General features: G+C 58.8%; 1 protein-coding gene across 2 annotated transcripts in view; it reads right to left on the reverse strand.

The window, feature by feature from the left end:
- Positions 1-1,618: 1,618 nt before the first annotated feature.
- Positions 1,619-11,157, reverse strand: part of Rexo1 (RNA exonuclease 1 homolog) — a 19,556-nt gene continuing 10,017 nt past the window's right edge. The window contains exons 2-15 of one of the 2 annotated variants that reach the window (XM_021173974.2): positions 9,295-11,027; positions 8,395-8,496; positions 7,724-7,937; positions 6,295-6,458; positions 5,867-5,998; positions 5,426-5,549; positions 4,718-4,831; positions 4,228-4,389; positions 3,948-4,061; positions 3,592-3,665; positions 3,255-3,365; positions 2,858-2,973; positions 2,515-2,774; positions 1,619-2,425 (exon numbers count right to left, since the gene is read on the reverse strand). In XM_021173974.2, coding sequence (XP_021029633.1) covers positions 2,337-2,425; positions 2,515-2,774; positions 2,858-2,973; positions 3,255-3,365; positions 3,592-3,665; positions 3,948-4,061; positions 4,228-4,389; positions 4,718-4,831; positions 5,426-5,549; positions 5,867-5,998; positions 6,295-6,458; positions 7,724-7,937; positions 8,395-8,496; positions 9,295-11,027 — 3,509 coding nt within the window. In that variant the 3' untranslated portion in view covers positions 1,619-2,336. The remainder of the gene's footprint in view (positions 2,426-2,514; positions 2,775-2,857; positions 2,974-3,254; positions 3,366-3,591; positions 3,666-3,947; positions 4,062-4,227; positions 4,390-4,717; positions 4,832-5,425; positions 5,550-5,866; positions 5,999-6,294; positions 6,459-7,723; positions 7,938-8,394; positions 8,497-9,294; positions 11,028-11,157) is intronic. The other variant, XM_021173975.2, reaches the window with a different exon arrangement.

The following is an 11,157-nucleotide window of genomic DNA, read 5'->3' on the forward strand; positions in this document are numbered from 1 at the left end:
CGCATGCCTTTCATCCCAGCACTTGGGAGGCAGAGGCAATCCTGGTCTACAGAGTGAGTTCCAGGACAGCCAGGGCCAGATTAATCCTCCACCCTCTACTTCCAGAGTACTATAATGACAGCAGCCCTCACTGAGCTACATCGCCTGCACTTGGGAAGAGCATCTTCCAAGCACACTAAGCACAGTGTACTCCAGCCCGACTGAACATTGCTGAATTGGGGCTTAAGAGTGGGAAGGTTGCACACTAGAGAGCACGGTTGAGCCAGGTCTGTATTTATCTGTCATGCCTAAGTGTCTTCTGGGAAAGGGAGCCCACAAGTCACTGATGGGCCATGTTGATACCTGTGTACAGGGATGCTGGCCAGGGTACACCCTGAAGAGGCTGTAGTCAGCCCTGCCTGTAACCTAGCCCTCAGTGGTTATGTCCACCTCCTGCCTCCAGTGTATGCTGTGTATGCCTGTATGCCAGTGTATGCTGGCATAAAATGAATGAACTGGTGGCTGGGATAAGGACGGCACCGGCACTCAGGACCGAGCTCCACCAGAATAGCAAACTGGAAGGTTCAACACCTCTGGAAGCTTTGAGTCCCTGGAGCATGTTGAGGAAACAGCTACTCGGTTCACTCAGCTTTCGGTGAGTGTCTGATCACATCTTTCTCACATCCTTTTGGATGGCCTTTTTTGGGGAGATCCCCTACCCTGACTTATAGAGGGCGGGGGTAATCACAGTGGAGAGGGCTCCCTTGAGTGCAGGCCTGAGGTTTTCAGAGCCAGGGTTAGCTAACAGAAAGGTCTTTTGTTGGCTGCTCTTCTGACACGAACTGGACAGTAGATAGGCAGAGACACACACTAAAGCTCCCACGACGGACCTGGGCTTTGTGAATACATCAGCACCATTTATTTATGTTTTTAAAAACTTGTTTACAGAAGGTAGAAGAGGTGACAAAGTGCTCAAGGAAACCCCTGAGGGTGGAAGCCTAGCTTAGCCAAGGAAGCTCCCTTGGCCCCTGTAGCCCCTGCATACCCACTATGTAGATAGCCCCTGGAAGCTGCTCTAGCCATTGGCTTGCAGTCCCTCCAAGTGGCTTGAGGGACTGGGTTCCCACAGGACCCTGACCATCAGACCCAGGTTATCCTGCCAGGGTCTAACTCCAGCCAGCCTACTCTGCCCACAGATAACTGCCAAGAGGCAGCCAATCAAGCTGAGGTCACATTGGATGTGAGTGCTACAAAACTTGTTTCCTTACATGGGAACAGAGTGGCCTTGATGGCCAGGCCCTGCCTCAGGACACCAGGCGGCAGGGGCTCCCAGTCTCCACCCTGGACCTTGTCTGAGTAACTGAGATAACAGGCAAAAAGGAGTGAAGACATGCCATCAGCCTGCATCAGGGACAACAGCAAGGTGCCTTCAGGGGAAGTCTAGCAGGCACAGCCTACTCAGAGCTTGGGGCTGTCTCACAGAGTTCCCACAGCTAGGTGGCATGGGCCCATGGGGTGAGAGTTGCTTTTGGCAAGGAAATCATTTTCATTTTTTCTTGACCCTGGCCACTGGGACAGAGGCCACATGGGCGTGTGTCGGGTTCCTGTCTGCCCCCAAAGCACCACACACTATGAAATCTAAAGTTCATACAAACATTTATTCTGTTTCTACTCACAGAGGAGGCAATAGCCCCCAGGATGACAGCCCAGAGGCCCTGGAAGGTCAGGCCAAGGGGCTGGCTTGGTTCTGAGGTTGGGGAGCCCTGGTGGGCTAGGGTGAGTTCTGGAAGCTACCCCACAAGGCAGGGCAAACATCCAGGCCCATGGGACTGACCATGTGGGGTTCAGTCCCTGGATCCCAGCAGTACCAGGGTTGGACCCCTCAGCTGAGGAGGTGTGCGGGTCAGCAGGTTTAAATTAAAAATTAATAAAAATAACAGTATAAAGTAAAAAAAGACAACCCCTGTCTCAAACCATGAGGGCTTGTCCTGTTGCCTGCGTTATATACAAAGAAGCAGAAGGCAGGGCCCACTGTCTGGAGCAGTGGGCTGGGGTAGAAGTGGGGGCGCCTGACTGGGGCACAGAGGCTAGGCCAGCTCTGCCCTGGGCTGCAGCAGGCTCCAGGGGACAGGACTGGGGGAGGAGGTGATGACACGTTGGGCAGGTGTGGGGCTGGGCTGAGGGTTGGTCTCAGCCCCGGCTCTGGGCTGCTCACTGCAGACCTGCAGCTGGAGCTTGGGAGGCGCGTGGTCAGCTGTCATGTTTTATTACAGAGTTTGAAAAGAGGCCGAGGGCATCGGGGCTGAGGGCAGCCAGGGATGGAAGAAGGGGGGTGACATGGTAATGTTGGGTGGGAGTCATCGCTTGGTCTTGGCATCTTCTCGGATCTTCCAGATGACAAGGTGCATGCAGGCACTGGCATCCTCACTGGAGCTGTGCCCGTCCACTACAGGGCAGACATGCTCAGCACAGTCCTTACTCCCATACCTCCCCTCCCGCTCCCCCACTCCCACTCCGGGGGCCCTGGCTCCTCACCATTGTCTTGGATGATCTGTCTGAGGTAGTCAGCCATGAGGTTCCGCAGGGAGCGCTTATAGGGCAGGCCCAGGCGATGTGGGAACAGCACAGACGTGTCCACCACTGTGCCGTGGATGACCTTGAGAGCCAGCAGGTCGCTCTCCAGGCTGTGTCCGATGAGGATGGTGTCAGCGCTGAACATGCTCAGCAAGACAGCCTGCACGTCCCGCAGCGTGATGCTCGTGTCCACAAGGTCGGCCTCTGTCACCCCTGAGAACCTGCAGAGGGCCGGATGCAAGAGGGGCGTCGGGCCGGGCAGGATGGGAACGAGGATGGGGTCCCGCGGTAGGCCGGGACACACCTGGTGTTGTAGTCGACAACTTCATTGTCAGGCTTGACAAAGGTGTCATACACGACCTGCATGTCTGTGTCCACAACTGTGACTCGGGTCAGCTCCAGGCCATATGTAGTGTAGGACTGAGAACAGAGATGGGCACCAGATGCAGCCGACTTCCCAAGCGCACCTCCCCTCTGTGGCTAGCTATGGCTGCTGCAGAGACCCTGTCAGGGACACCACGGGAACCACCAACGCAGAGGGAGCCACAGGCTAGGAACTCAGAGAACCCTTCCCAAGCAGGCTGACCGACCCCTCTCTCAGGACACTAGCCTGAGGTGTGGGGCTCCCTTGCCAGTTCTTAGTTGGATTCACTCCCTCACCATCCCAGGGAGAATGCAGGTTCCTGTGATCCCAGACTCACCATCTCACAGTCGAGGGCAAAGACCCCGGCATGGGCATCTTCGGGCAGCTCCTTCTGGAAGGTGCGCACAAAGCCCTCCAGGTTCTCCTTCCGGCCGTCCTGCACGTGTTGCTGGGGAACAAGGGGGTCAAGCAGTCAGCAGCATGGCTGTGCATGACTCTCGAGGAGTCCTGTGTCCTGGATAAGGCCTAGGAGCAGGTGCCTATGTCAGGCCTAGTGTGCAGACAGTCAGGAAGGGCTGGCTGGGGCCACATGGGGCCTGAGCATAGGACTCAACTGCGTCCCTCAATGCCAGTCCAGTGACCAAGGGCAGGGAGTGGCACACAGCAGGACTTACCTTGGCAACCTGACAGCCTACAGAGCCGACGGCAGCTGAGCAGCACATATACTGGGTCTCCCAGCCCCCAGCCACTGGCGAGAGAGAGCAATGATGTTCAGGGCACCTGACAGGCATCTTGCCCACCCAGTCAGGGACAAAGACTCAGGGAAAGGATCTAGGCCACAGTGTCATAAGCTGATGCAGGCCTGGGGAAGGTCCCCACCCTCGGGGACACTGCAGGGGTGAGACAAGCAGAGCCTGTGCTCAGAAGGAACACGAAGATTACACAGGGCCAGGGCTTCAGAAGGGGGCAGAGTGAGATGGGTAGGAGCCCTCGCAGCCAGCAGGCATGCACTCGTGGGCACGAGCCTCACCTCGATTCCGCCGCAGCCGCCCCCAGTGGTAGTAACACTCCTCACTGCGCACGCAGCGGCCCGAGGAGGACACAAGGTACTCTGTGCCACAGCGACAGCAAATTCTGCAGGAGGCTGTGTGTGAAGACAGATGGACAGGCAGAGAGGTCAAGTGGGTGAAGGGCCAGCAGCCTAGTACCCCCTGAGCATGATGAAGTGCCTGTCCCTGAACTGTGTGCCATAACAGCAGACAGCTAACACCCCGGTCTCCTGCCTAAGGCAATGCTGGGAGGATACTCACGGTCCTTGGGTTTCTTCTCCTCGGCTGTGAAGATGACAGCACCCCCTGGGCGCTCTGGGTGAGGGAAGGGGTAGCCATTCTCCTTCAGCTGCTCCTGAGTGAGCAGGTACTCCCTGAGGCGGCTGTACAGGGCAGTCCCTGCAGGGGCACTGCATGTCAGTGCTGCCAGAAGGGGACGGACAGACAGACAGACAGAAACACACATGCAGGCACTCATGTACACATTCATGAATGTATGTATGCACGCACACACACACATGACTGTATTGTACATGGCAGTCTCTGCGGGGGCAACTGAGTGTCAGTGCTGCCAGAAGGGGACGGACAGACAGACAGAAAGGCAAACACACACATATGCAGGCACCTATGTACACATTCATGAATGTACGTATGCGGTGAGGACACTGGCTAGGACAATGGCCTGGTGCTACAGGACAGACAGCCAGACAAGGACATAAAGGGAAGCATGAGTTAGCAGTCACTTACTCACCTTTCAGCTCCTCTACCCGTGGGCTGCTGGGGCGGCTCAGTGAGAAGCTGGTTTTGGCTGCCAATTTGCCCCCCAGTACAACCTCATGGGACACAACCCTGCGGCCACTGGCTTCTAGAAGGAAGGACAGAAAAGTCGGGAGGTTGGGAGTGGCCAGCTGCAACCTCAGCCCCCCACCCCCCGCATGTGCACTACCCCCACTGCCTACAGAGTCCAGCTGGCAAAGGGTCATGGGAACTCAGGGCAAGTCACCTGGGGCTCAGCAGCTCCCCACCTGAGCTCTGGTTGGACAGACCAGGCCTGCTATCGCTGAGGGAAGGTGTGGGACAGGGGTGAGGAGCACGCTGCAGCTAGAGAGTCCATGACTAATGGGTTCCGAGGTGAGGAGAAACTAATGGAGCCAGGGGCGAACGAGCACGCCACTGTGGTAGCCACTTAATGGGGCCTCTTGAGGGGACATAATGAAACGTCTTAACCCTCTCTCCCTCCTTCCCCAGCTTAATGTGCAGCGCTCAGCCACTCACTGTGAAGAGGCTGTGGGGTGCTGAGGGAGGAGGAAGGAGGGGAGGAGGGGAAGGGAGGGAGGGAGGGGGCAGAGGGTACCTTGGGCAGTAGCCCAAGTGTGGGTAACCAGGGACCATCCCTGCTGCTGAAGCCCATGTACAGCCAGTTCTGGGGAAGACCCTCTGCACAGCTGCCCCAACTCACTGCTGAGGTTGGGCACGGTGTTGGGGACCAGGCCCCTTAGCTTCTTAAGGGTGTTCACGGCCACGTTCAGGTATATGTTCTTGCTGGGACTGCGGTCATACGCCACCTTTTCCTCATTCAGGGCCTGGGTAAGACAGTGCTCAGCCTAAGGTCCTGGCAGAACCTGGCACCCAGGAGCATGGGCAGTAGGATCGGCACCCAGGAGCATGGGCAGTAGGATCGGTTGCTCTGGGATGGCAGTGGCTGGTGCAGGACCAGCCTGAGTCAGGCACATGGCCCAGCCTGTCACTCACGAGGACATGGTATAGGCAGCCAGTGTGAACCAAGATGCCTAGAGGAGAGCCAGGAAGACACATGGGACCTTCCCAGCGACAGCTCAAGGCCACGATGGCCAGGGCCTGCAGTCCTGCCCATGAAGGGAATGTGCACTCCAGGGCCCACCTTCTCAATGGCCTCCTGGTTGGACGAACAGAACTTGAGACACTCCTCAATGAACAGGTTGAGATAGCGCTGGCGGACCACAGTGGGAACCTTGCCGCCAAATTCTTTTGGGATAACGGGCTTCTTTAGACTCTGGGGAAAGACAGCAAGGTGTTAGGGCCTCTGGGGAAGACAGGAATAGGCTGTCCAGTGCATGAGCCCAGCTATGAATTCCAGAGGGAAAGACTAGAGTCATGGCCAGGGGTGGATTCTGCCTACAATTCCCCAGTGAGGGGCTGCCTTGGGCATAAGCACCTTGCCGTGTTTGTATAAGCTCAGACTCATTCTCAGTACTAGAAGACAGAACATACTACAGGGCCAACACAGAATCCTACTGGGGACAATATGAGCAGAGTATAAGGCTCATGGACTCTCAGAGTACAGGGTACCTGGAGTGATGGGCTGTGGGCGATGCGCTTGGGGGTGACGGTGGTGGTTGTCTTAGATGCCATCCCTGACAATGTGCGTGTCTTCAGTGGCTGGCTGCCAGGTTCGGGGCCGTGGGACGCCTGGCTGCTGCTGGCAGAGAGCGCCCTCTTGGCACCTGTGGGGGCTGACGGGGGACAGGGGACGTGAGTGCAGGAGGACAGTAGGCCCATGACGGAGCTGCGGAGCACCAGGAAGCTGCGGTCGTTGAGTGTGAGCAGAACGCGCATCTCGCAGCGCAGTGGGGGCCGGGGCACCGGGCTCGGGGTGTGGAAGGACATGGGATTCTAGCTGCTCTGGGGCAAGTCCATGGAGGTGGGGAAGGGCAACGCGGCTGTGGAGGCCGGCTCAGGCAATGCCACGGTCGGGGCAGTCTGGTGAATGGTGGGGCGTGGTCGGGGCCTCTGCCACATGTTCCAGCCCCCGACTCCGAGACATTGACGTCTGAGGGGTAGCCCTGGCTCCAGGGCACAGGACCACAGGGCCTGGGATGCCCCGGCCTGCTCATTGTGACAGGCTACCTTCCTGTCCCTGTAATGAGGTCACAAACCATACACTGTCTCCGCCCTGGCAGAAGGAGGGCAGGGCTTCTCCCTGCATTGACATGCAGGGTGTGGAGTACCTGCCCATCACAGCCTGTCGGCACTGAAGGACTGAGACCGGTGACTTTTGACCCTAGTTGGGGTCACTCTCTGGAGAGGACTCAGGGGCCAGACCAGGCTGCCCCTGCCATCCTTCCTGGAACCAACCCACCAAGGCTGTACTTGTCAAGAGAGATAACCAGTACACTCTCGCCCTACAGGGAGGAGCACATCTGCATGCACAACTCCCAGCCCGGTGTAACCAACACCATGAGCACCAAAGCAGGTCAAGGTGGTGCCTGGGAGACACGGAGAGTCCCAGAACTGGAATAGCCCCTAACAAGCCCTGCTTAGGCACAGCCATGAACATCCCCAGGCTGTGCCATGGCAGCCCAGGCAGGAACCACCAAGAGATGTAGCTATGAGCCGTGGGCATCAACAGAACACGGAATCCAGGGCACTGTAGCCCCTGACAGGCAGGGAGAAGCAGAGGTCCAGAAGCTCTTCCTGATTTGGTCACAGGCCCTGGCTCTCTGCCTGGTAATAGGGCCGGTTGGGACCACCACGCAGAGCTGACAGGACCACCCACCCCTGACCAACAAGCTGCCATCCACTCCAGGTACGCTCAGGCAAGTCCCACTGATGGTGGCTGCTCAGACCTTCCAGGCCATCTTGTCCCTACTCCAGTCACCCTGGAGGCCCAGGGAGGGTGCTCAAGGTCAGGTACAACACAAATTCTCTGAGCGCTGCTTCCTCTCATACTGCACAAGCCAAGGTGAGGGGTCCAAGAAAGGGCAGGGTCAGGACTTACCAGCAGCCAGTCGGGGGTTGGGTACGTGAGCAATCCTCCTCTTCTCCCCGGGCGCTGAGATGTGCACGGAGGAGAGCCTCTCAGTTGGCCGCGGGGCGGCCTGTAGCCAACTGGCCGAGTCCCTCTGTGCTAGCTGTGCTCGCCGGTAGCACACCTCCTGAGCAGTCGGGGGCCGTGCTGGGGGAGCCACGGGGGTCCTCTTTGGGGCCTCTGCCTGAAAAAGTACAGATCCTAGAGCTAGCCCCCACCCAGAGCACTCCAGACAAGCATGGTGACGAGGCTTGACCTAGCAGAGGCTGCAGAAGCTCCTCTTCCATGTTCCTCTGCCCACCAGTACTCTGCGCTCATGTCTCCTCGGAGCCTGCACCAGGGATGTTTGTGGAGCCCTTGCTTGCCACCACGCCCCACACAGGCCTCCCCTACTATCCTGACCACCTTCCGGCCACAACTGAGGTAGCCTGGGCTCTGAGGTTGGACTGCTCACTCAACTCTAAAACCCATGGGGATTTACCCACCCCTCCGTGCACTGTTCCTGTGCCCAGATCTGGATGGGACATGAAGCCCCAGATACCAGCTTACCAAAGGCTGACAGCAGGGGTCCTTTGCCTGACAGTGGTGGCAGATCTCCTTCCTCCAGAGGCCTGCCCTGTATCCCCATATCTGGGTCTTACCTCCTTGCCTGGCTTGCAAAGGTGTGAGACCCTCCTCTTCTGCCCCGGGAACAAAGTGGTCAGGCCCGCATGTGTCTTCTCCTCAGCCTTCTCCTTGGGTGGCTGAAAACACACATGCACTCCTCACTCTGGTGCCTCCTTGGGGCAAGCCCCTGCCTTCCCACCCAGCCTCATTGCCGCCAGACCCTACGCGGTCCTGCCAATGAGAGCCCTATGGAGGATCAGCACCCTGCGGCCCAAGGTTGGGCCCCAGCACCTGCCTCCCAGGCCTTGTGGACAGGAGGACAAGTGGGCGTGTCCCTGCTGCTGCCCCCACACCCAGCCCAGGATGACAGCTCAGATATGGAATGCCAGTCAAGGGCATCCCTCCGGGCTGGGGCTGGAACGAACTGGCCAAGTCCATTTTTGTTTGTTCAGGGTGAGCGCCCTCTGGTGGCCAGCATGGGGACATTAGAAGGAGGGACACCCAGATGAGTCAAGGCTGGCCTGAGCCAGGCAGGCCAGGGAGTGAGGAGAGGAAGGGGCCTAGTGGCTAGAAGGGAGCAAGAGCTGGAGGAGGGGAGAGGGGCAAGAAAGGCCAAGGAGCTGGGACAGGAGGTGGTGAGGCAGGCGTGGGGCGGGAGGGCCCGGTACCCCTTTGCTGGTCAGTCTGAACAGTCAGTCGGACGCTGCCACGGGAAGCCGGCTGGGTGGGTAGAAAGCCAGCATCCTCATTCTGGGCAGGGTGCAGGGGGGCAGCAGGCGGCCACCGAGGGTTCCTGAATTTTGAATGGAGTTAATAAGAGGCCGGTGCTGAAAGAGCGGCTTCTGCTTGGGTCAGAGGCTGGAATCGGCTGGAGATGACTGTGGGACTGAGTGTCCCCTCGAAGGGCCCTAGCCTGCCAAGGCCAGTGCCCTCACCTGCCGGGCCAGCCGGCCCTTGTCCTCCGTCTTCACGCTGGTGGACTCGTTGAAGATCCGCAGGCACTCCTCCATAGGGTCCACATCGAAGTCCACCTCCTTCTCCAGGGCCAAGTAGTCCGCATCCTCCTCTGCACACTGGCTGGCTCCCGAGGACGAGGAGGAGGACGACAATGGGGAGGGCGGCGCGGGGGATGCGGGCGGCGCGGCCTTGAGACGCTTGGGCACCTTTGTCTCGTCCAGGCCCAGGCTGGAGTCGGAGTCTGATTCTGAGTCTGAGCTAAGGCTGGGCAGGGTTGGGGGCCAGACCCGGGGTGCTCCCGCTCCCAGGCTTGAGTCCTCCTCCTCACTCTCATCCCCAAATAGTTCAGCATGGCTCAGGGCCCGTTTCTTGAGCTTAGGGGTGTCCTGGGGAGCTCCTTCATCCAGGGAGCGGGCCTTGCGTTCCACCAACTTCCCTGATGGCATCTTCTTTGCACTACCAGCTTTCCAGGCCAGTGGTGCACGGGGACCAGGCCCAGAGTCCTGGGGTCCCGTGCTGGAGGGGCGGCCTGACCCCCCTTTCCCTGAGCTGGCCACTGTGGTCGCAGAGGATGGCTTTTTCTTGGTCCCTTCAGGCCCCTGGGCCTTCCCCCTGGGGTTACTGGCTGACAGCTTCTTTTTGTCCGCACATACCTTTTCCTTCCCTCGGGGCCTGGCTGGGTCTTTCTCTTTCTTTTTGTCTTTCTTGTGGACCTTGTCCTTGTGGCTGAGGCTGGCTGATGTCCCACTTTTCTTCTTTTTGGCTTTACCTTCCTTGGGGACCCTAGCATCTTGAGAGGCCCTGGCTGGGGAGCCAGGCTTGACCACAGACACTGTGTTTAGTGCTTTGGGGGGCTGCCCAAGGTCTTCCACGTCATACTGCACAGCCATCTCCTTTGTGCCCCGCAGGCCACCGTCCTCATGCTCTCTGCCCTCCTTGGAGACAGGCTTCCCAGGCATCTTGCTTTCAGGGTCAGCTCCAGCCTTGGGGCTGCTAACATCAGCCTTTGGGGGGCTGGCCACATCATCTTCAGAGTCTGAGAACCTGGCCTCACAGCCACCGAAGGAGTCACAGGGCTTCTTGAGGGCAGGAGTGTATGGCTCAGCACCCCTGGAGCCCCGCGGCCGCTTGGTGGCCCTCTCATCCCTGGCACTGGCCCTGCCAAGGTGCCGGGCTGAGTAGTTGGATAGTGGGTCATACTCTAGATCTGTTGAAGGTTTTGAACTATCCACCACATACTTGCCACCGGACACAGGGCGGCCACAGCGGCGCGGCTGGCCCACAGCCTTGGGGACATACTCCAGGGCACCAGCACCTCCTGCAGCTCTGCCCTGACTCCTGTCTGAAGGGGCCAGTGAGTACTTGTGCCCTGGCTCGGCAGGAACAGCCAATGGGGTGGGCTGGTAGGCAGCGTCCGGGCTCAGCAGGCCACCCGGCGTGTAAGTTAGGGCCAATGAGAAGGTGTCATCGTCATCTATGCTTGTGGCAGGGCTGCAAGGCGCCAGGGCTGAAGGCCCAGCACTGTGCCCCCGTGCAGTCTCGAGGAGCTCCTGGTAGCGCCTCTGCTCCAGCTCCACCTCGCCGCGCACGGCCTCGATGGCCTGGTTGACCAGCTCCAGCTCCAGCATGCCATCGCCTTGACCCAGAGCACCATTCTCCCTCTGCACAGGAGGCTGGGGCAGCTCTGGGTTGTACGGGTCATAGCCAAGCCCTGGAAGGGAAGAGAACACAGAACAGCCACTGAGCTGGTTTGCTAGAGATGTGCAAAGTAAGAGAACCAGCAGTCAGCTGGGCATGGAGGCACACCCTTTTAATCCCAGCACTCGGGAGGCAGAGGCAGG

Source organism: Mus caroli, chromosome 10 (assembly GCF_900094665.2).
Source record: "Mus caroli chromosome 10, CAROLI_EIJ_v1.1, whole genome shotgun sequence".
NCBI lineage: Eukaryota > Metazoa > Chordata > Mammalia > Rodentia > Muridae > Mus > Mus caroli.